Source organism: Chionomys nivalis, chromosome 7, assembly GCF_950005125.1.
Source record: "Chionomys nivalis chromosome 7, mChiNiv1.1, whole genome shotgun sequence".
Taxonomy (NCBI): Eukaryota; Metazoa; Chordata; class Mammalia; order Rodentia; family Cricetidae; genus Chionomys; species Chionomys nivalis.
Window position 1 is genome coordinate 44,158,177 of NC_080092.1, and position 25,405 is coordinate 44,183,581.

General features: G+C 38.8%; 2 protein-coding genes across 24 annotated transcripts in view; one reads left to right on the forward strand and one right to left on the reverse strand.

Annotated features, from left to right (window-relative positions):
- The window catches only part of Ttc19 (tetratricopeptide repeat domain 19), a 73,179-nt gene extending 61,896 nt beyond the window's left edge, over positions 1-11,283 (forward strand). Inside the window, exon 10 of the mRNA XM_057775729.1 lies at positions 10,949-11,283. Coding sequence (XP_057631712.1) covers positions 10,949-11,016 — 68 coding nt within the window. The 3' untranslated portion in view covers positions 11,017-11,283. The remainder of the gene's footprint in view (positions 1-10,948) is intronic.
- The window catches only part of Ncor1 (nuclear receptor corepressor 1), a 157,509-nt gene that overhangs the window by 28,155 nt on the left and 103,949 nt on the right, over positions 1-25,405 (reverse strand). For 15 of the 23 annotated variants that reach the window (XM_057775703.1, XM_057775702.1, XM_057775711.1 and 12 more), the window contains 10 exons: positions 17,479-17,652; positions 16,610-16,770; positions 12,201-12,318; positions 12,004-12,105; positions 10,440-10,540; positions 9,218-9,386; positions 6,820-6,960; positions 2,072-2,155; positions 1,438-1,694; positions 633-987 (listed from right to left, as the gene is read on the reverse strand). In XM_057775703.1, coding sequence (XP_057631686.1) covers positions 633-987; positions 1,438-1,694; positions 2,072-2,155; positions 6,820-6,960; positions 9,218-9,386; positions 10,440-10,540; positions 12,004-12,105; positions 12,201-12,318; positions 16,610-16,770; positions 17,479-17,652 — 1,662 coding nt within the window. The remainder of the gene's footprint in view (positions 1-632; positions 988-1,437; positions 1,695-2,071; positions 2,156-6,819; positions 6,961-9,217; positions 9,387-10,439; positions 10,541-12,003; positions 12,106-12,200; positions 12,319-16,609; positions 16,771-17,478; positions 17,653-25,405) is intronic. The other 8 variants (XM_057775724.1, XM_057775719.1, XM_057775717.1 and 5 more) reach the window with 2 other exon arrangements.

A 25,405-nucleotide genomic window follows, 5' to 3' on the forward strand; every position in this document is an offset into this window, starting at 1 on the left:
CTACCATAAAGCTATTAACTAAAATTCTACTGGTACAAATGTGTCCATAACCAAACAAATCTCCCTATCAAAATAAAATCTTGCTGGTTTAGCCTCCCTGATTTCAAGACTTTTCCCTCAAGTAGGATCTCCTTCCTCTGCCTGCTGTGCCTCCCCAAAACATTCCTTACTTCTTCACCATCCAGCCAAGACCTAACACAGTAGTTCACAACCTTCCTAATGCTGCCACCCTTAATACAGTTCTTCAAACTGTGGTGACCCCAACCATAGATTATTTTATTGCTAATTCATAAGTGTAATTTTGCTACTGTTATGAATTGTAATGTAAATATATTTGATATGTGACCTAAGGGGTCATAACCCACAGGTTAAGAACCACCGGCCTAACAATTAAGATCTCCAAATATACATATTGAGCCCCAGAGAATACATTTCCACCTCCCCAGTGCTGGAATTATAATCACTATGCTCAGCCTCCCCACACCCCACCCCTGAACTCAACTTGTCAGTGTAAGTATTTTATTGACTGAATTTGCCCTAGTCCTAAAACCTGTGGATCTAATCTAGAGCAAATTATTTGGTATTTTTCAATTTGTAAAAGGTAAAAAAAAATGTTTCAACAAAAGTCATACCATCGGAAGTTCTGCTCATCATGGGTGAGCCTCTGGATATGGTGCTTTGGTAACTCACAGGGGTCCTGCGAGCACTGGTGTCATCATAGATTCCCGGGCTCAGCTGTGCTTTGGGAGCTTCATGAAGTGTAGACCTGAGAACGGAGGGGCCAGAGCTCACCACTGACGTGTGCCGGGGACGCACAGGCTCACCGGCTTTCACATCCTCATATTTTCCCCGTTCTACTATTTTTATGTTCTCTGGTACAATTTCCAGCATTCCACGGGGTAGTTTGCTAGGCCCTGTGATTAAGGACTTCACATTATGTTTGATAGCTGATTGACCTGAGTTGTTGTCATATTTTATTGGCGTGCCCTAAGGGGAATGAAACAAACATTACAGATAGCAGAATTACCTAGATACTGTTCCCTCTCAGGTGTATGTCTGGCTCATGGCAATTATACACACTCCTGAATTATTCACTTTAAACTATGTATACAAGAAAAACTGGTAATATGTATATAAAAGATTTACTACCAAGAAGTTTGACATAAGAACTACTAAGTCATATTTTTTTTTTTTTTTTTTTTTTTTTTGGTTTTTCGAGACAGGGTTTCTCTGTGGTTTTTTGGAGCCTGTCCTGGAACTAGCTCTTGTAGACCAGGCTGGTCTCGAACTCACAGAGATCCGCCTGCCTCTGCCTCCCGAGTGCTGGGATTAAAGGCGTGCGCCACCACCGCCCGGCCTAAGTCATATTTTTTAAAGTGCTTCATAAATGTCAGTCTTAAGTAGAATTGCTGACAGAAAGAGCTATGAACTATTTACCTGGGAAATGGAACCCTCAATTATTGGCCTTGTGCTCTGGACCACTTCTGGAGTTTTTCGGCTTTCCTGAGTTAGAATATCTTGTCGTGGAATCTCATGAATAGAACGCCCCATTTCTTTGATAGTAGTGATGCCATCATATGGTTTTCCTTTGGTAATGGCGCCTTCAAATGCTCGGATAGGAGGGCTTTCCCTTTTAATCTGTTTGGGGTATTTAAGGCCGTCTTCAAAGCTATCAGTCGTTGCTCTTGGTGTGCCTTTAGGAGGAGTTCGGGAGACATACTTGTTAAAATAATGTTGATGGCTGCACAGCCCTGCCACTGAACTTCTGCCATAGACCCTCAAGTAGGCATTCATCAGTCATTATGTTTTAAGGATTACTCAAAATATAACAATGTATCATTCATTATAATTTCAGAATGGTTCTTATAAAGATGTGTTGATATTAAAAGATCTAGCAACTAAAACATTCTGTTAAATGATGTAGCTAAGAAAAAAGTGAAGATCAGGGTTTAACATTTAATATTTCAAAGGGTAAAATATCTTGAAAAGTAGGTTTAATATTCTGTAAAATTAATATTAAACTACCTAGCCAGTGAATCGGTGTATAATAAAAAGGCAAAACACAATGTACCCTGCATTATGGAACCAGAGAGCACAGTCCTTTCTTTGAGGTCAGAATGAGGGCTCCCTCTGGGCAATGCTCGGCATATCAGACCTTGCAAAACAGTAGAGAAATCCAGTTATTAGACATAATATAGTTAACTCATAATACTGAATATTGTCTATAGAGAATATAATTTTGATAAAAACCTCTGTGATAGAAGGGATGTCATTTCAAAATCGTACACAATTTAGAAACTATCACAAAGAACTGGTGAGATGCCTGGCAGTCAAGGCTGATGACATAAAGTCAATACCCAAGCTCCTTTTGGTGGAAGAGGAGAACTAATTCCTGCAAATTGCCTTCTGATCTCCACATATGCACACCATATACAGGCTTGTGCCCTCTTCAACAGCAGTCAGTGCCCTTAGCTTCTAAGCCACCTCTATTGTCCCATAACATCATAATTCACATAGAACATTTTCCCAAATACAAAGTGATCAAGAAACACAATAAAGTTTACTTTAAAACAAAAAGAAACTTCAGTTTGATTTGGTAGTTCACGCCTATGATTCTAGCACTTGTGGAGTGAAGTCAAGAAAATAATTCAAGGAGTTTGAAGGCAGCCAAGGCCTGTCCACACCCTACCTGTGTCCCAAAATATGTTTAAAGCTAAATATAAAATATTTCAATTAAAAAAAATCAGAAGATGTAGGCTGGATGTGGTACTATACACTCTTTATCCCAACCCTAGGGAGACAGATACAGAAGGATCTTTGTGAGTTTGAGGTCAGTCTGGTCCAGACAGCATATTCCAAGACAGCCTCAGAGACCCTGCCTCAAACAACAACAAAACAAACAAATGATTTAAATTTACATAATGAAAACTAATAAAAAATCAAAGACATCAAAATAAAAATAAAATTTGGCTGGGCATGGTGGAGTATACCTTTAATCCCTGCACTCAGAAGACAAAGACAGGCTATGATGTTTGAATATAAGGCCAGCATGGGCAACATAGTTAGTTCAAGACCAGCCAGGGATAGAGGGAGAACCTGCCTTTTTTGTTATTGTTTTATCCCATCACCTCTTCTCCCTTTTTCGTTTCTATATGAGAAGCCACAGCAGAAAGTGAAACCCCACGAAGTCCCCCTTTTAAGGTAATTAACTAACCCAGAATATCTGGGCATTTTCAGAAACCTTGCTAATCAGAGGAGAACTATAACAAGAAGTAAATTTGAACAGCATAATCAAAACTTTAAAATAAGATTATAAATGTCAATGTTAATTTAACTAATCATTACATTTTAGGTTTTAAAAATAGCATAGATAACATTTACTGAGATTTAATTATAGGGTAATTTTTTATTTAAAAATAATTTCCCCCTTTTTCTTATAGGCCCTTTTTCTTATGTGCTAGTACTTATTTCCTTCACTCCTACACAAATACACATATATAAAAATTTAGCCGGGGCATGGTAGCTTATGTCTTTAATCCCAGCACTCAGGAGGAAGAGGCAGGTAGATCTCTATGAGTTTGAGGCCAGTCTGGTCTACAGAGTGAGTTCCAGGACAGCCAAAAATACACAGAAAACCCTGTCTCAAAAAAAACAAAAACAAATAGAAGAAATGTGATATTTTGAAGTTCCATGTCTTCCTAAAAATTACATAATTTCAATTTTTTCTGTGGCCAAATAGAATTTCATTGTGTATATGGATCACATTCACCTATAATAGACATCTGGGCTAATTCCATTTCTTTGCTATTGTGAAAAGAGCAACAATACATGGATGAGGAAGTATCTCTGTAACAGGCTAGAAAGTCCTTTGGGTGAATGCTCAAACAGGATGGCACTAGCTCAAAAACAGACATGTGGATCGATGGAAACAGAGGCCGAAACAAGAATCCATACAGCTGTAGTTACCTGGTTTCTGACTAAGGTGACAAAAATACTCATTAAAGAAAAGATAGTCCCTTAAACAAATGGCGCCAGGGAGCTGGATAACCATCTGAATGACCTCTAACCTGGCACAAACATCAACTCTAAATGAATCAACAACCAAAACATAAGACCTGAAACTGAAAATGCTAGAAGAAAAAGAGAGGAAAATAATTCAAGATACAGGCACAGGTAAGGACTTTCTAAATAAGACAATTATTGACAAACAAGACCTGACAAAAATGGATCATTACAAGTGAAGAGGTAGCCCACAGAATGAGAGAAAACCTTTGCCAACTATGGATCCAAGAAAAGTACCATGTAGAACATATGAAAACTCTGAACTACATAATCAAAAAGTAGGCTGAGAGCTTACAGAGTGGTCTCAAAGGAGGAAATATGGATAACAGTGTGTGTATTTGTTTTTTTGTTTTTTGTTTTTTTTGAGACAGGGTTTCTCTATGTAGCCCTAGCTCTCGAGGAATTCACTCTGTAGACCAGGTTGCCCTGGAACTCACAGAGATCCACTTACTTCTGCTTCCTAGGACTAAAGACATGAGCTACCACCCGGCAGTAGCCAATACATATTTTAAGTGTATAACATCCTTAAGCCATCAGGGAAATATGAATTAAAACTATTTTGAGATCTGTCTCACCCCTGCCAGAATGAATTCCATAAACAATTACAATGCTGGAGAGAATATATTGGGGAGGGAGGAAAGAATTGGGGGGGGGGGTGTTGAGACAGTTTCTTTCTGTAACAGTCCTGACTGTCCTGGCCCTGAACTCACTGAGATCGACCTGCCTCTGCATCCCGAGTGCTGGGATTAAAGGAGTGCACCACCATTGATGGTAGGGTATGAACTAGTGCAGACATTACAGAAGCCACTGTTCCAGTTTCTCAATCAGTAACAGGTAAAACATTCACAACCCCATTCTCCTACTCCTGGGAATCTAAACTCTGAATGCATCTTAGTTGAAAAATCACTGGTCAACTTTGAAATATACCTGGGGAAAAAGAAAATAATATGGACACTATAAAATTAGAGAAAATAAATGAAATATACATACCCAAATAAGGAGTTTTAAAATAATATCCAAAGAAATTTCACACTGAGGTTGGGAAGATGGTTCAGTGGGTAAAGTACCTTCTGTATGAGCATGACAACCTGAATTCAGAACCCTTGCATGACATGGAATGGGTCTGTAAACCCAAGGTTGGAGGGGCAGAGTCACACAGAAACCCAGGACTCAGTGGCTAACCCATCTGGCTGAAAAGCCTACCTTTGGGTTCACTGTGTAATAGTGGTACACTATTTTCAAAACCACTGGTTTTGGCAAACGACATGTGATTTTTTTTTTCGAGACAGGGTTTCTCTGTAGCTTTGGAGCCTGTCCTGGAACTAGCTCTTGTAGACCACGCTATTCTCAAACTCATAGAGATCCACCTGCCTCTGCTTCCCGAGTGCTAGAATTAAAGGCGCGCACCACCACTGCGCGGCAGGCAAGCAGTACGTAATCTTAACCCCTGAGCCATCTCTATAGCCACAGATGATGTTTTGTTTCGTGTTTTTTTTTGTGTGTGTGTGTTGTTGTTGTTGTTGTTTTTAAATAGAGAAACTATATTAGTTGGGAAGTGGTGGCGCACACCTTTAATCCCAGCACTCAGGAGGCGGAGGCAGGCAGATCTCTGTGAGTTCGAGGCCAGCCTTGTCTACATTAGCTAGTTCCAGGACAGGCTCCAAAGCTACAGAGAATCCCTGTCTCGAAAAACCAAAAAACAAAATATAATTGGGAAAATTAGGGCATGCTTAATCTTGATTAAATTATCTGAGGCAGGTTGTGGTGATTTGAATAGGTATGGCCTCCAAAGTCAGGCCCCCAATTAAATGTTTTCATTTATAAGAATTGCTGTGGTCGCCGGGCAGTGGTGGCGCACACCTTTAATCCCAGCACTTGGGAGGCAGAGGCAGGCGGATCTCTGTGAGTTCGAGACCAGCCTGGTCTACAAGAGCTAGTTCCAGGACAGGCTCCAAAATCCTGTCTCGAAAAACCAAAAAAAAAAAAAAAAAAAAAAAAAAGAAAAGAAAAAAAGAATTGCTGTGGTCTTGGTGTCTCTTCACACCAACAGAAACCCTAACTAAGACACAGTTTAAGATTTAAAAGTAAACCAAACCAGTGATCCAAAATTGAATGCATAACACAAATAGCACCAAGTTGGACAGTGGTTTATAGTCTGTTTACAATGATGGATATATGTACAGTCCTCTAAATTCCAGTTGAAGAGACAAGCACAGAAAAATACTTCAGGAAAAGTTCAGCTAAAGGTAAAACCTATGTCCCTGCTCTATTCATTATAAATCACTTTATCTCATGTATTAAAAAGAAATTCTCAAAACACGTGTTATATTCCGCCTCTACTCTCGCAGGTTTTTTTTTTTTTTTTTTTTTTTTTTTTTTCAAGACAGGGTTTCTCCATAGCTTTTGGTTCCTGTCCTGGAACTAGCTTTTGTAGACCAGGCTGGCCTCGAACTCACAGAGATCCACCTGCCTCTGCCTCCCGAGTGCTGGGATTAAAGGCGTGCGCCACCACCGTCCGGCTCTTGCAGGTTTTATATTAAATTCACTGAATCAGGAGATAATTCTACAATAGTGACCTCTGCTGTGGTCATTACATTCAGTTTTTACTTCCTTCTATTTGGGAGTGCTGCATGATTCATACAATGATATAGATTAAAAATTATATTAATGAATTTCAGGTAGAAATGCTAGAGATTAAATTCAATGTAGCACACAAAACTATTACACAAAATTAAATGCGTCTGGATAACACTTTACCCTCTAATGGTGCTGATACAGGAGACTCCCTCATTGACATCCCTTGCTTTATATTTCCTTCCACTGACTCATAGCTTCTTTTTAAACTGACTTCATGAGCTGTTCTTGGACTCCGAGTACCTTCTCGGGCATTCTTAATATCTGCACAATACAGAAACAAGAATTATTCAGGGACCTAAACCTATCTATAATGCACAGTAAATTAGGTCAGCTTAATATTAGTCTTATAAAAACAACCTGATCCCAGCACTCTTAAGGCAAAGGCAGATGGATCATTATGAATTTGAGATTAGACTGATCTACATAGTGAACTCCAGGTCAGACAGGGCTGCAGAGAGACACTACACTCCAAACAAAACAAAACAAACAAAAACTTCTTCTAACATATATTTCTATAGACAACATCCATGAAAACCTTTTATTCACTGCAGTTAAGTCAATTGAATGGTTCCTGTGTTCCAGGCAAAGGCTAGGTATCCAGATACGGTTAACAAATTAAGTCCCTTTTCTCATGAAACTTTCAACGTAGTGAGTACAAAAATATGCCCTGGTTGGAAATGTGGGTCCACAAGTAAGAGTGCTTACTATTCTCCCACAGGATCTGAGTTTGGTCCCAGCACCTATATCATGAGGCTCACAACTACTCTAGCTACAGGCGTCTGACACCCTGTTCTGGCTTCTGCAGGAACCCACATGAATTGTGCAAATACAGGCACATAAATAAAAAGTCCTAACAAAATTAATAATAAGTCCTGACTGTCCAATGTAATACATATTATGAAAGGAAAATTACGGTATGCTGCGAGAATGGTGGTACAGAAATTTGACTGTCTAGCAATGGCTGCCTAGAAAAAGCAATGCATCAGCTGAAAACGAAGGACGAGTAAGAGATGCTAATTTCAAATATAAAAGGAAGAAGCAAGGGCACAGGCAGCAGGAATAGGCTCAGATCTCAAGAATGCAGAGCACGCTACCTTAAAGGAACATCCGTCAGCTCGGTACAAAGCCAATGTGGAGAATGGAGTTAGGCAGAAAACTTTAGACAGCTAAGGGAAACTGGCAATCAAAAAATCTGAAGGAATAAGCGAAAGCAGATTGTTGAGAGAGATGAAACCATGGGATGGAACTTGTAGTTGCCCTTAAGGTCACAGAAGGTAAAGCAGGAGGCATGATGGTTACTCCAGGTAAGTTAGTATATCCTAAGCAGTATAGACAAAAGGCAATGGATGCAGGGAGGAACAGTAAGGGATTGATTCCAGAGCCTTAGGAAACAATATAAAGGATTTTGTGATTTGTTGGACATGGAAAGGACAGAGAAAAGAAAGATATCCAGATTTCTAGCTTAAGCAATGTACATTAATCTCATTCCCTCTTCCCAAAGTAAAATGTTCATCAAAATATGCTAAGTCTGTTAAAATAAGAAATGAGGCTATTGTGGATTATGAAACAACAGGCATTGTGCTCATTTCTTTGTATCTGAGACAAACAAAACATGGCTAATCACTATTTCAAGGTTACAAAGTAAGAATTCAAACTTAGCCCTGCGGTTGGTGTATACAGCAGACATTAGAGCCATTCTTTGAAAACACACTCAAAGATCTAAAGAAAAGACAGATGGTTGGGGAACAGATGGATGAACAGACACATAATGCAGTTTTGTTAAGTAGAGTTTAACCCAACATTCTTTTCATGATTATCAGATATCTATTACTTAGTTCTTTTTTCTTTTTTAATAATTACTTTTCTTTTCTTTTCTTTTTTTTTTTTTTGGATTTTCGAGACAGGGCTTCTCCGTAGCTTTTGGTTCCTGTTCTGGAACTAGCTCTTGTAGTCCAGGCTGGCCTCGAACTCACAGAGATCCACCTGCCTCTGCCTCCCGAGTGCTGGGATTAAAGGCATGTGCCACTACCGCCCAGCTACTTTTCTTTTTTTGAGAGAGTTTTACTGTATAGCCCTGGCTCTCACTCTGTAGACCAGGCCTTGAAGTCACAGAGATCCACCTGCCTCTGCTTTTTTTTGAGTTTTGGGATTAAAGGTGTGTGCCAAAAGTGCCTGACAATTCTTAACCTTAAAAAAGTATGACCCCCTATTAAAATAGAAGCTATTCCACTTAAGTTAAGTGAAGATTCTTTTGTAAGTTAAATGAAGATTCTTTCCCCAGGTTAAAGAATGAGCAGTCACTGACATCAGCTGTTACATACAAGACACTTCGTCTGTGCACTGCACTGTTTTGACTCTTTTAACTGTCTAAATTGATTCTTCACAAAATAGCTCAGAGGGAGAAAACATTAGGTCTGCAAAGGTAAACTAACTTACCCATAGCAAGCAAGTAAGAAAATCAGACCCTGTTTTCAATCCTACATTATAAGACTGGCATCGGTGAATAAACAGTACTTACTATCATATGATAAGATGTGTCCACTTTTGCCTTCATAAATAACATGGCCTTTGGATGTAGCTTCCTCTCTGACCTTCTCAGGACTGCTTTCTTCAATAGGCATCCTGGAAACAGGCCCCTTCACCAAAGTCTCTGTTGGTATACCAGCCTGGGGCAGAGCTGGGGTACCCTGCATCAAAGCACACACAAGCACCCAAAGTCATTTATGCTCAAAAGAAGAACAAAATACTTGGAAAAGTATAACCTGAGAGTCCAGTACCTTTTCAAAGAAAGAAAAGCCAATAAAAAGCTAGAGCTAATAGGCCAAGCAGTGATTTAATTAATACAGTTTCTGTGTGGTTATTTCAGGGCATAGCAGCTTGGAACAAAACAAGCAGCCTCCTACTACAGACTGGCATGCCAACGTGGTTGACTATATCCATATAATACCTTAGAGAGCTTGAAAAGCAATTCTAGACATACACACACAAAAACAGAGTTTAACACAGCTTCTTGCTCTGTTTGCTAGAAGCAAGCAGAGGTGCTGTGGGACAATGGTCTGTACCCGGCCACTTATATTTTAAATAAAACACTGATTGGCCAGTAGCCATGAAGGAAGTAGAAGCAAGGAAACGAGAATTCTGGAAAGAGGGAAGTTTTAGTCTGCAATCATCATCCAGGCAGAATATTAATATATAATAATATATAATATATTAATATATATCTAAGAAAAGAAACACCTTCCATTAATCAAAATTGGAATTCTGTTTAGCTTCAAGACAGAATATATTTTATTTCTGGTGCATCCTTTGTTCCACACTGAATTTGAGGATGGCAGTTTACATATTGAGATCATAAATATGCTTTTTCACAAAGATCAAAAATAAGCATTTAATTGTTTTCTTCTTGATATTTAATCTGAGCACATGGTAAAAAAAAATTTTGCCAGGAAGACATTAAGGACTATAACAACTTCAAAGTTTCTTTTGCCCGTTTGCAAATGAGTGATGTTTTGAGAACTAAATTATAGATAATATGGCTTATGGTTAAAATGCAGCAGGAATGTCTTTCTGAAGATGGTCTGCAGACCTGAGGTTTATTATATTGAGAGCTGAATTCATAACCAAAGAATAACGAACAACAAATTACAGAACAGCACTGCAGTAACAACTAAAATTCTTGGGATGTCTAGCTTTTTCTTAGTACTATTCTATATGCTGGAGATTACAGTGATCACACTGACCTGGGTAATAGAGCCCCGCAACGATGAAATGCTCTCCACTGCGATTTTGCTGGCTGGAGTTCCCCGAGTTATACTTCCTTCTTGGACAGCACCTCCAGTGCCTGAATAAAAACAAAACCATCAGTAACTCATTGGCTTCTTCCAGACAGCCACACTCCCCAACACCAGTTCTCACACAGCAGAATGTAGGACAGGATAACAAAAATTGTTTTACTGACATGTAAGTGTCAAATAATATCATAATGATTTAAAAAGTACTGTTCAAACTGCATGATAAAATTATCCACAGACTTGGGCTACTCATAACCGTAATCAGAAAAGCTTTCCTTATGCTGGGCAGTGGCGCACGCCTTTAATCCCAGCCCTCGGGAGGAAGAGGCAGGCGGATCTCTGTGAGTTCGAAGCCAGCTGGTCTACAGAGTGTGAATGCTTTGGTCAAAGTGCGAGAATGATTGACCATGAGGGTCAAGTCCTAAATGGAATGTCTATATTATCCTTCTCCCCTACAGGCTCAGGGCACATGCTGGAAGAAGGGATAGAAAGCATGAGAGCCAGCATCCAGGGAGTAGTGCTGTGAAGGGTTCCTGCACACACGGACTCACAACAGTGATGGCTACCAGCACATGACCTGAAAAGATGAAGCCAGTCCGAACTCTAGCATGTAGGAGGATGTGCTCCTGAGGGCCTATCCCTAACTGAGCAGCTACTGGCAGTTGATGGCTGCTAGGGGAAGGACTGCCATTTTTCTTCAGGGGACTAGGGCCACGTGTAGGTTGCCCATGTTCCTCCAGTGGATGGAACCACACACATTCATACATAGGCAGCAATGTATTTTGGATTATATATATAAAAAAAAAGGGGGAGGGCAGCAGCAGAGGACCTGAAATCTAGAGGGGCACACTGAGAAAAGTTGTTGGTGGGCATATGATTTAAAAAAATTATATGCATATATGAAATAACAGAATAAATATATTATTAAAACATGACTGCTGGCATAAATAGCTTCTGAGTTTGGTGGGGTTTTCTGGATTTAGCTTTGTTTTTGTTTTAGTGGTGCTATACGCCCATCAAATTTCAAACTTTTACAATTAATTTTACATGAAAGCAAAAAAGTTAATGTGAAATCAGTAACTTAAAAGAATCTTATCAAAAAAAAAAAAGAATCTGAGCCGGGCGGTGGTGGCGCACGCCTTTAATCCCAGCACTCGGGAGGCAGAGGCAGGCGGATCTCTGTGAGTTCGAGACCAGCCTGGTCTACAAGAGCTAGTTCCAGGACAGGCTCCAAAACCACAGAGAAACCCTGTCTCGAAAAAAAAAAAAAAAAATCTTATCATTAAAATATATTAATGACTAAGCTGGTTGCATTCATCTATCATCCACTTTGGCTGAGGTAGGAGAATTGAGAATCAAAGTCCAGACTTGGCTACACAGCAATTCCAAGGCCAGTATCATTATTGCTACAACTTAGGACATCCCTACAAAAAAAATAATTTTTTAATGACTAACTTAGTAAGTTTACTAGAGGCAAGATTTAACACATCTGTCAAGCTGCACACAGCATTACCTCTGACCACACCTTCATGCTGTGCCCTGACCAATAAGCCCTCAGGTTGTGAGTTTTGGCTTCGTGGAGAAAATTCTTCCTGCTTGATGTAGGTCAAAGGAGCTGAGGACAAAAGAAAAAGAGACATGAAGAGGCCGACCAGGGAATGGCTGATTATGATCACAATAAATGTGACAGGACTGTGGCCTCTCACTGACCTGACTTCGTGGATTCCTGCTGCCGTGGCAGTCCAAGAGAGATAGATCCCACTGAAGGCTTAGCTGCTTCTGGAGTATAAGCCTGATTATGAGAAGTCAAGTAAGTACCAGGAGTTCCCTAAAAAAATAAGTAAATAAAATAGTCAAGAAACTATACAAAACCCTATCTTTACTAAAAGTAAAGTCAATCCTCACATTTTTATCTATAATAAGCTGTATCTTTGCTACTCAAAGTTTTACAAAGAACTGGGAAAAAAAATTTTCAGCAGAGGTTATTAAGTTAGAAAAACTAAGGGAATAAGCTTCTGACAATCTCATATAAACATACAGATATTTACTATTAACAAATTAAAGTATTTACTACAAGGTACTCAAAATGCAGGCCACTAACAATATTTTATACCTCTTACAAATGCAAAAAAAACAAACATCAATGAAAATGGCAAGAATTCGGAAGTACCAACACCCCCCCCCCCGAACCTAAAGTTCTATGTGCACACAAGGTGTTGCATACCCTAAACAAAGCACTAAGGAGCTCTCATCTACGAGTGACATGCTGTCAACGGGCTGAGGGTAGTCTAAAGACATGACCCAATACCACAAAGAGCTCCACAGCAAGGAAAGACTGATTCTGGGTCATTTAAGGAAATTTCTGTACAATCATTAGTTTGCCAAGCAGATACTTTAGTGGACATACATAAATAACAGACTTAACAAATTAGTTATTGAAAGCCACAAAGCAAATAAAAAAATCAAATAAAAAACAAAAAAGAAGCTCCAACAACCCTGGGAGTTAGCTACATCTAACTGAAAGCATGCAGCCCTGGTTGCTGGCAAGATGACTCAGTGAGCAAAGATGCTTTCTACAAGCTGGGGACTCAACTGAGATCCCTGAGGGCCACAAGGTAACAGGCAAGAAATCTCCCACACATTGTCCCCAATCTCCACATGGGAAATAAATAAATAAATGTAAGAAAAATTAAATGTATATTTGACAAAAAGTTAGAAGTTACGCAAAAAAGTGAACCATACAGTTAAAATAAAACAGCAAGCTTTAAATTTATTAGACAACGATTAGACAGAGAACTGAATGGAAGATCAAGAACAATGTCTAACAAACTATAAAATACAACACAGAGGAAGAAAGCACAAAAAAAAAACAAAAACAAAAACAGAAATTCTAGAATTGGCAGGTATAACTGCAGGTCGAGTATGGTGATGTATACCTATAACCCCGCACTTGGGAGACTGAAGCAAGGAGATCTGAGAGCAGCTTAGACTACAGAGTTTCATGCTCGCCTAAGCCAGAAATGAAACTGTGTAAAAACAAAGAGAAACAAAATGAAACAAACAAAATAATGCTAAGAATGGAAATAAACATATTCACTCCGCAGAAAAGGACCCAGGAGACACAGTAAAACACTGAATGCTTTACTTCTTAGATCAACAACAGAAGCTCATGCACACTTTAGAGAGAATAATGAAACAAAAGGACAGGGATACTCTTTCTATATGCCAATACTACTCTGCTGCTCCACTTTCTGTGCTTCCTTGACACTGTGCTGTGTTTTTGTGAAGCTGAATTTTTGTGTTTAAGGTATGTGAGTCTGTCAGTACCTTTACTGCAACACTGTATAAGACTGCTGGCATTTTCTTAAGTAATGAAGTATCTACCTTATTTTGACTTATTTAAATACAGTATCCCTATTAATTCCGGCTGGCCTCAAACCTGTGATTCCATTGCCATAGCCTCCAGCATGCTGGGGATTAAAGGTATATGTAACTATGTCTAGTTTTAAATTTGTTTTGTTTTCAAAAACAGGGTTTCTCTGCTGGGCGGTGGTGGCCCACGCCTTTCATCCCAGCACTTGGGAGGCAGAGGCAGGCGGATCTCTGTGAGTTCGAGACCAGCCTGGTGTACAAGAGCTAGTTCCGGGTCAGGCTCCAAAACCACAGAGAAACCCTGTCTCGGGGGGGGGGGGGGGACGACGGACGGACGGACCACAACAGGGTTTCTCTATGTAGCCTACCTCTGCCTCTCAACTGCTGGGATTACAGGTGTGTGCCACCACTGCCCAACAAGGTACATATATTCTTTTATTAGCTATAATACTGTTGCATACTTAACTGACTACAGTACATACAGTATAAATAAGTTTTATATATACTGAAAAATTAAAAGCTTATGACGTTGTTCACTGAAACATTTGCTTTCTGGGATGGTCTGGAACCAAGCTTATAATATCCTCACTCATGCCTGTAATAGACAAGAACTTATGAAAACAAGGAATACATTAAAATTGCCCGGCTGTTGGTGCACATCTTTAATCTCAGCACTTGGGAGGCAAAGACAGGCAGCTCACTATGAGTTCAAGGCCACCCTGGTCTACACATTCAGTTCCCAGGCCAACAAAGAATACATAGTAAAAGACGCTGTCAAAAAAAGAAAGAAGAAAAGAAAGAAAGGAAAAAAGAAAGAAAGAAAACAAACCACAGAATACAATAAATTAATGAAATAACACAAAATAAACAGGATATGCACATCACTTCTAAAGTAGAAACAACGAAACACTTTAAACAGGAATTAGCAATAAAGACCTAGAAAAATGAAGTGTATATATTTATAGATTAGAAGATTCAAGATTATTAAACAAACTATTCCTATCTGAACTGATTTCTAAGTTTAATGTAATCTCACCCGAAACTCTAGTTGGCTTTTTACAAAATTGAAAAACAAATTATGTAATTTATATAATCATGATAAAGGATATAAAATGACCAGCAAAATAAAAATACTACAAGAGATACACTAAGTAATTATACAGTATAACATGACAATCATCAAGACTGTATCTAATAACATGAAAAGTAGACAAATAGATCCACAGAACAACTCCAAGTGCAGGATACAGATCCAAGAAAAGACAAGCAGAGCAATCGAAAGAGAGAAAGGAAACTGTCAACCACGTTGCTGCTCAAAGTAGAAATCCAGACAAGAAGTGAATACTGATTTCCACACCACTACAATGAAGAAACCAGTCTCTGACTGATCGATCACATACACCAAAATAAAAGCCAAATCTATAAAGCTTGTAAATAGGAAGTATGAAGAATATGCTCAATGTTCAATGATTATATGCAAATATCTGTGCAACAGTGCCATATACAATGAAAACATATATGTAAGTGTACATACATGTCTAATCAACATAAAAATTTTAAAGCATCTGGAACTGGGAATATAGATCAGTCAGTTTTAAAGAGGCCTGGTGGCACACATCTGTCATGCTAACATTCAGGACGTGAAGGTTCAAGGTCATTCTTGGCCACAAACCTGAAATACAAAAGGCCTTGTCCCCCCAAAATAAATAAAACCATCAGCAAGACAACTCTGTAGGTCAAAGTGCTTGCTACAAAACCTGACAATGTAAATTTGATGCCCAGAACCAACATGGTAGAAGAAAACTGACTCTCACAAGTTGTCTTTCAGCCTCCACAGTTGCACTGTAACCTGTGTGGGTCTGTCTGTCTGTCTCTAACTCTCACACACACATTTAAAAAATTAGGAATTTTAAACAGCACTATTAGTACACTTGTGGTTATACTATGTTTTTCATAGTGGAGCAGGAGCACATTTCCCACTTGTGATGGCATGGGATGTTCAGAAAGTTTTACATTTTAGAACATTTTAGGTTTCAGACATTCAGAATTTGGATACTCAGTCAGTAGCCATGTCAGAGAACCAGAAATACAAGCATGGACAAAGCGCACATGGAAAGTATGTGACATCATTTGTTTTCAGGGAAACACAAATGACAACCATGATGAAATATGACTACATCTACTTAGAAGTAGCTAAGGATGCCTAAAATGAAACAAACAAACAAGCAAAAAACAATAATAATAAATGGAACGAAGAATAAAACAAGAAAGCTCAGCCTGATACAATGCTGGTGGTGACACAGCTACAGGATCACTTTTGAAAGTCAACTTCACTCCTAACAATGTAAGAGAGAGCCAAACATGCATTCACAACAAAACCAGCATAAAATTGTTTCTTTGTAAAGAAGCCTAAATCAAAACAGCTCAGTTTTCCCTCCACAGAGATTAACAAATGAAACATTCATACAATGGAGTATTTAATGATCAAAAGGCTACTGAATACCCACAAAAACTTGACCAAATCCCTAAAAGCATTACTCAGAGATAAAAGGCAAACAGGAAAGAGTGCATAGTGTATGATCCTGCTTATATGAGCCCTAGAAAAGCGAAAGTGAACACATGGCTACAGAAAGTAGGACAGAGAAGAGATGGCCTGGGAAGGAACCTGATTATTTATTAGAGAGGAGGTAAGGGGCTAACAGAAGCAACATTCAACAGAAATCTGCTATAAAGAAAAATCAGTTTACCTGTGAGATGGACCCTCCCATTATAAAGGATGGTTTTTCTGATGCTGCTGTAGTTTTAGACGATGGGATGAGAGGAGGTGGTGGTCTGGTTGGTCGTGTTGTTGGAAGTCGAACCCCTTCAGGAAGATTAGTTATCACTTGATGTGGAGCAGGCTGGAGGACTTTTTAAGGGGAAAAAATTATTTTAAAATGGTCAACTTCTAGTATGCACAGGCTACTGTTCTCAGTAAGGATTCCTGAATCTTTAGATTGCAAATTAAATTCTAAATGTCAGATAAAGTTAAACACAAGTATTTTCATTTTTTAAAATTCTGTCAATGAGTATACTCAAATCTCAAATGGTATTTGTGAGGTAAATGTATTCAGTTTCTTTCAAACCACACAGCATTCAAAGCTGACTTCAGCAACTACTCTGTTCAACAGAGACAATCATCATGAGTGACTTTGTCTTTCTTCATCGCCATCTGAAACTTACAATGGAAATGAGAATGAGGAAGCTTCCAAGAAATACCTGCTGCTTCACACAGTAGGAGACCTGGCTGACAAGTCAGTACATACACATCCTCTGTGTAGCTGCATAATTTTGAGAAATATCTACTGATTCTGACTTTCACAGTACACTTGAATTTCTGAGGGGGAGGATGTCTCAAGGGTTTTTACAAAGTAGTTGTACTGTTAAGAGAAAAGCCACTCGGTGGCCCAGTGACTCCGAGTTAAACGGATAATGGAATGCAGAAAAACAAAAAAAAGTCATTCTAAGAGAGCAAAGACATGTCCTGGAAGAGCAGGTCATTCATGAGATTAAAGCACTACGTAGAACACCTGTGGGTAGATGGCCGGCAGCCACTGTGCAGAAAGGTAATATTTACCTGGAGGGACACTATAGCGGGCTGCACTCATATCAGGCTGTGAAGCGGCTTTACTGACTTCTCTTGAAGAGAGCCTACACGGTGAGGCTGACCTTGCTGCGGTACTGTGCATCTGTGCTTCCTGTTCTAGAGCACGTTTGACCTCAGCATAAGGCATATAGGCGACTGATTTTCCTATGAAAGTTAAAGTTATCACAATAAGGGAAATACCCCAAATTAAAATAGTAAGTGTGAAAGGACCAAGCCCACACCATCCAAGGGCAGATCCATCTATATGCTAATAACAGGGTCTAAAATTGCCGTGGACAAATCCAGCCACAGAGAAGCTATGGAATCCTACTAAATCTATATCTTCTATGCTTTCCTTAGATTTTAAACCCTCAGAAATTCAATGACAATTTTTACCTTTAAAAAACAAAAAGTCTTAAAGAAAATCAAGTGCTTTGACATGCAATAAAACTACAACAGACAAACAATGAACTATCAAGGGAATCTGTGAATTCAAATCTGACCTGAATTACAGGTCAGTTCTCTGAGATTTTCAATTAGCTTGTTGATGCTAACTGTCTAATATTTTAAAAAAGTAAACATTAGAAACAGAATTAGTATTTTCAAACAAAGGCAGATAAAGTTTATCTAAAACCCTTCGCCAGTTAAAAAAAAACTGAACATAGAGCAGGGCGGTGGTGGCGCATGCCTTTAATCCCAGACAGGGTTTCTCTGTAGCTTTGGAGCCTGACCTGGAACTAGCTCTTGTAGCCCAGGCCTGCCTCTGCTGGGATTAAGGGCGAGTGCCACCACTGCCCAGCCCTCATTTCCTAATCTTATCCATTCATCCTTTCACCGTTTTTGTTGGTATTGATGTTTTAAAACAGGCTTTTAATATGTAGGCCTGGGTGGCCTCAAACTCAAAATTTTCTTGGCATGGCCTCCCAAGTACTGGGATTACAGATATGTACCACCACACTCAGTTTATCAAGACAAATTTAGATTTATGCAAAATGACATTAGAATTTTCATTTGGATTACATTTAACTTAAGAATAAAGGACAGGAGAATTATTGCTGAATTAAAAATAATTTGTCACATTTATTAAAACTATTCCTAGGTCTTATACGTTCATTTGCTGGGAAAATCATCTGTCATATATACAGATGTACATGTGCAACTAAATACTTGAGATACATAGAAAAGATATAGGTTTTCAATAAAATAACTTTTTCTAAGAAAACTTTCCTTTTGGTTCAAATAATTCTCAGTTAATTTTATACTTTTAAAAATTTTATTTAATATAATTGTTCATGTGTTTATATTTATGATATTGTGTACCGGTATATACATGTTACAGAATGCATGAGGAGGTCACAGGACATCTTCCAGAAGTCCTCGCCTTCAACCTTGTCAAGGCAAGGACTCTTTCTGCCATGCTGCACACTTAGAGGCTAGCTGGCTTGTAAGCTTCCAGATGATTCCAATCTTTACCTCCCATAGGATTCTGGGCAGGTTCTGGGAATTAAACCATAGGTCGGTCACCCAGTTTGGGAGGGAGGTACTTTTATCTTTGGACCATCTTCCAGGCCCCTTTTACATTTTCTAGGATAACATTACCATTCAAAATAGCAATTTGTCTTCTTTTAAATATCTAAGCTATTGTCCACACGATACTATGTTAATAGTGGGTCACTTTGCAGTTCCCACTCAAGTCCATAACTGCCTTCAAATAAAACCTTTTTCTTTTTTGTTTTTTCAAGACAGGGTTTCTCTGTGTTGCCCTGGTTGTGCTGGAACTCACCCTGAAGACCAAACTAGCCTCAAAAAAAATCACAAAAATTCACCTGCCTCTGTCTGCAAGTGCTGGAATTAAAGCCATGCACCACCACCACTTGGTTTAAATAAAGACTTATCACAAACAATTCTTTTACAGATTAAGGTACTTTTAGAAATGTGAAACAATAATTATATATCAACTAATATTCAATTGTTAAACACCATGGTTTCTATGAATTTGGAGGAAGTGGAAGTATTAAACTTATAAAGGTGTTATCAATAAACTTGCTCAGAAAACATTAAGTTCACAAAAGTAAAGTTTAACAATGGAATACTGCATCTGCCAAGCAGTTTGGGGGGGGGGGAGAACAATGCTAATTCATCCTGTGCCTCTAATCAGGCCCAGCAGAATTCTGCCTGCAGGCAAGAAGACCCCAGCTGCCTAGGAAAAGCAGGCTGATCTGTCTCAGATAACTATGACAATACTTACACTATAAATCTCCCCATCTGTCCAAACAACCAAACCTTGGAATTCTGTTTCTGTAGAACAATGGATAACTGTTCAAAGTGTGACTTGGGGCCGTGAGTCCATATAAGCTGGGGGGGATTTCTGTTCAGGGCCGGCTCCATTTTGTACATTAGCCAGAATCAGTCTCACGCTATTATTCGGCTTTTAGTTTAATGATTTCTAAGTACCAGGATTTCTCACTGGGAAATTCAATATAATAAATTGTCTCACTTAACTCTCACAACCAAAGAAATTAATGGATTTTTTTCAAATGAGGAAATTGGGGCTCCAAAGAATCACACTTAACTGCCCAATCAAAGCAAATTAAGAGGGACTTTGAACTAGAAGGCTACTGAACTTCTGACGCCTATGGGATACCCATCAAAATGATGCTACTCATACTGATCATGGTACTACATGCCTATAACCCCAATACTTCGGGGCTGAAACAAAAGGATTAACCAGTGTAAGAACATAAACAATTTCTTCTTTCCTAGAGGATTTAACATAATATTATATTAAAAATTCAAAGTCTGGATAGTTTAACATTTCAAATAATTTATAACTATATAGAAAAATCTGTTAAAAAATGGTAGATATTTAGATGGTTCTAACCATATCGATTTCAATCAGTATACAGAAGCCAAAAAACAAAACAAATAAAGTAACAAAATAAACACAAAACAAAATATTTTAGTTGCACAGAAGCAGAAACCTATTCTGATTGGATAGATTTTATTAAACTTGCATTACAATTTCTAACTCGACATGCCCAAGCTTCTTTACTAGAAATTATAAGGAAATCAGAGGTAAATCTGGTTAAACATCAGAGGAAAATGATTCTTTTTGTTGTTGTTTGTTTTTGAGGCATGGTTTCTCTGTGTAGCCCTGGCTGTCCTGGAACTCGCTCTATAGACCAGGCTGGCCTTAAACTCACAGAGATCCACACTTGCGTCTGCCTCTTGAGTGCTGGGATTAAAGGTGTGTGCCACCACCACCTGGTAAAATTGACTCTACAAAGTACTTTTAAAACCTTTTTCTGGGGGGCTGGAGGGATGGCTCGGAGGTTGAGAGCACTGGCTGTTCTTCCTAAAGGTCCTGAGTTCAATTCCCAGCAACCACATGGTGGCTCACAACCATCTGTAATGAGATCTGGTGCCCCCTTCTGGTGTGCAGACATCCATTCAGACAGAATGCTGTATACATAATAAATAAATAAATCTTTAAAAAAAAACAAAAACCTTCTTCTGCAGATGATAAAAGCATAATTTAAAAAGGAGCATGCCTACAATAACAGTTTGTATCAATCTCACTTCAAAAACAATTAACAGGGCTGGAGAGATGGCTCAGTGGTTAAGAGCATTGCCTGCTCTTCCAAAGGTCCTGAGTTCAATTCCCGGCAACCACATGGTGGCTCACAACCATCTGTAAAGAGGTCTGGTGCCCTCTTCTGGCCTGCAGACATGCACACAGACAGAATATTGTACACATAATAAATAAATAATAAATAAATAAATAAATAAATAAATAAAACAATTAACAGAATCAAATGAAGGTACAGCAGCCAAAGTAAACACACTCCTAATCCAAGCAGAATTCCCTAGTACTTAACTGCTTGTTTTTTAATGGTGATAATGGTGTGGGTTTTGCTTATTTATTTTGGCACAAGGTCTTCTCTGTAGATCAAGCTGAGGTAGAACTCACTAAATAATTCACAATGGCCTCAACCTTGTGAAAAGTCCTGCTGCCTTAACCCTTCAAGTACTAGAAATTACAAACAGAACTGTCCTGAGGAGCTGATGGTACTTACATATAAACTGACACTACAGCTCTTTTTTAATCTATAGATTCATCTGTGAAGATGGATTCAAAACATCTGTTATGGGACTGAGGAGATAGTTCAGTGGTTAAGAGCACTGGTTGATCTTCCAGAGGTCCTTAGTTCAATTCCCAGTACCCACATGGTGGCTCACACCCATCTATAATAAGATTTAGTGCCATCTTCTGGTGTGCAGGCATACATGCAGCCATAACACTGCATACATAATAAATAAATCTTTTTAAAAATTATCATGTTTTCCATACAGATGTAACTTAAATGTAAACATTTAAAATATATCTAAAAGAATGTCCCAGACACTTACTACACAGTATTTATAAATAACCCCAAAGTAGAGATATACAGGTTGTAGAAATAAAATACTGAATGCATACATTAGATGGGTTAACAAAATAAAGCCTTTATGTAAAATATAAAAAAATTATCCTACTTTGTAAAGCCATCCTGAATCAAACTATAAAGCCCTTAATGTCAGAGTAATTTAACATTAAATTTTGATTTTAAGATCACTACATTATGATTAAAAATTCAGCCACTGGGCTGGAGCGGTGGCTCAGAGGTTAAGAGCACTGGCTGCTTTTCAAGAGTTCCTGAGTTCAATACCCAGCAACCACATGGTGGCTCACACTCATCTATCTGTATTGGAGATCTGGTACCCTCTTCTGGTCTGCAGGGATACAAGCAGACAGAACACTGTATACATAATAAATAAATCTTTTAAAAAAAATTTAGTCACCACTGAAATCTAAAGCACAAAGAACAAAGGATTAGCTGCAGAGAAATGCATCTTACAGTATCAAGCTCAACATATGAGCTCTGGTCACTCTATCTCAACACATGTCAAAAACAGAGTGATGTTTGTAAAGATATTGAGATTCTAAACTATGATATCCAATAAGAATTACCCATATATTAATAAATGAATATTGTGAGGCTTTGGCAGGACATCAACAAATGATTGAACTGAATGTCATTTTTTCTGAGTTTTATTTTATCCTTTAAAAAATGCTGCCGGGTGGTGGTGGCGCACGCCTTTAATCCCAGCACTTGGGAGGCAGAGGCAGGCGGATCTCTGTGAGTTCGAGACCAGCCTGGTCTACAAGAGCTAGTTCCAGGACAGGCTCCAAAACCACAGAGAAACCCTGTCTCGAAAAACCAAAAAAAAAAAAAAAAAAAAAAAAAAAAAGCTATTTTTTATTTATTTATTTTTTTTTTTTTGAATTTTCGAGACAGGGTTTTTCCGTAGCTTTTGGTTCCTGTCCTGGAACTAGCTCTTGTAGACCAGGCTGGCCTCGAACTCACAGAGATCCGCCTGTCTCTGCCTCCCGAGTGATGTAAAAAATGCTATTCTAAGCAGGGTGGTGGTGGCGCATGCCTTTAATCCCAGCACTCAGGAGGCAGAGGCAGGCGGATCTCTTGTGAGTTTGAGGCCAGCCTGGTCTACAAGAGCTAGTTCCAGAACAGGCTCCAAAGCTACAGAGAAACCCTGTGTCAAAAAGAAAAGAGAAAAAAGGGGGGGAAAAAGATCATAAATGGTACATGAGAAATAAATAAACAGGCCTTTATTTTATAATTTACTAATAGATTATGTCATATGTGATATTTTTTTTTTCTTCGAGACAGGGTTTCTTTGTGGTTTTGGAGCCTGTCCTGGAACTAGCTCTTGTAAACCAGGTTGGTCTCGAACTCACAGAGATCCGCCTACCTCTGCCTCCCAAGTGCTGGGATTAAAGGCGTGCGCCACCACCACCCGGCTCATATGTGATATTTAAAAGATATCTCTGAGGGCTAGGATATGACATGCCAATTAGAACACGTGGTCTAAGTTAAATCCCCTGTAGAAGGAAGAAAGAAAGGGAGATCACGATTTTTTGGGGGTGTGGGGTGCCTCAAGACAGAGTTTCTCTGTGTTGCACTGGCTATTCCAGAACTTGCTCTGTAGCCCGGGCTGACCCTGAACTCAGAGATACATCTGTCTCTGTCTTCTGAGGGCTGTGATTAAAGGTGTGCGCCGCCACTGCCTGGCAGGGGTGGATCACTTAATATATTCCTTCAGCATATAACATCTAAGTACCCATTGTATTGATTATAAAACTAGGGATTAAAGATTCTCAAAATGTAATTCAATAAAAGTCATCAAAATTCCCACCTACTTTACTTAAGAAAAATTCACTTAGAAGGGATATGATGACATGGCCCTGAAATCCCAGCACTTGGGAAGCTAGGGCAGGTGAATTCTAAGTTCAGGGTCAGCTTGATCTACGTAGAGAATCCAAGGGCAGCATGGACTACATACTGCAACCCTATCCTGAAGGGAGAGAAAGAAAGGCAGGGAAGGGAGAGAGAGGGAAAAAAATAACAACAACAACAACAAAAGATTTCCTTATAGCTAGGGGTGAGTTAGTGGAAGGGCACTTGCCCATCATGGACTGGGTTCAGTTGTTAGCAGCAAGGGAGAGAGATTTACTGTGTATTCTTTCCATGCCTTAGTATTATTTCCCTAGTTCACATTTTTGCTTGCATGAGATTTATGTTTAAGGGCTACTGATCTGGCTCAGGAGGTTAAAGTGCTTGCTATGAAAGCCTGATGACCTAAGTTTTATCCCCAGATTCCACTGTGCAAGGAGAAGGTGAACTCCTTAAAGTTGTCCTCCAAACTTCAAATGCACAACATACTAGCACATGCATAATAATTAAAAAACAATTTGCGTTGAGGACAATAACAAGCTCATATAGAAAAGTATCATAAGAGGTTCTGTATGTTATGTAAGTAAACCTCAGCACTGGTGTAGCATTGAGTGAGGAGTCAGTAGGATTTCTCTACAATCAGACTTTTACATTAAATAGTTTTTAACATGCACACATGGCTTTGCAAAGCTGATTAGTCTTGTCTAAATAAAGCATTACAAAATACTTCTGAATCAGTCATAGACAATTTTAGTATTTATATATTCTAAGCATACTTAAAAAGTTTACCACCCATGTGCCAATTCTAACCATATCAAATTATTAAAATTTAGAAATTACCAATTCACATTAAAGTAAAAATGTATCATGCTCTAACTAAAACAGGGTAAGTCAATTCAAATATCATTTGAAACAGTAAGTGATGATACAGCAGGCACAGGTCTTTTTACTGCAGTCTCTACTGTAGGTAAGAGCTAAGCCATGTGTTATGTAACAATATTGACTGTTTTATTTTATGGCCCTAGCAAGATAAATATGTATTTTTGTTTTCACTTGTTGATGAGAAAACTAAAGCAACAAAAGACTAAGTATCGGGCTGGAGAGATGGCTCAGTGGTTAAGAGCATTGGCTGTTCTTCCAGAGGTTCTGAGTTCAATTCCCAGCAACCACACGGTGTCTCACAACCATCTGTAATAAGATCTGCTACCCTCTTCTGGCCTGCAGGCATACAGACAGAACACTGTAGTATACATAATAAGTAAATAAATCTTTAAAAAAAAAAAGACTAAGTATCTTTGCTATCTTTGCCCACAGCCACACATCTAACAAGATTGAGTCGGGGTAATAATCAGCTGCTACAAAGGTACCTCCATTATCACATCAGAGCATTACACAGCCACAGGTGACATGTTTCAATAGCAGATCATCAGTTTCTATCTTGAAAAGTCAGACTAATGAAGGATAAAGCACAGTTGTTTTTTTTTTTACTCTCAGAAGAATGAATTCAGAAAATTCATATTAATTAGAATACTATTAACAATTTTACTGCTGTCTTTTGGTAGTCACCAGTATTGAATAGTATAACCAGCATCAGTTTAAGGACTCCTCAGTCAGGGACACATGTA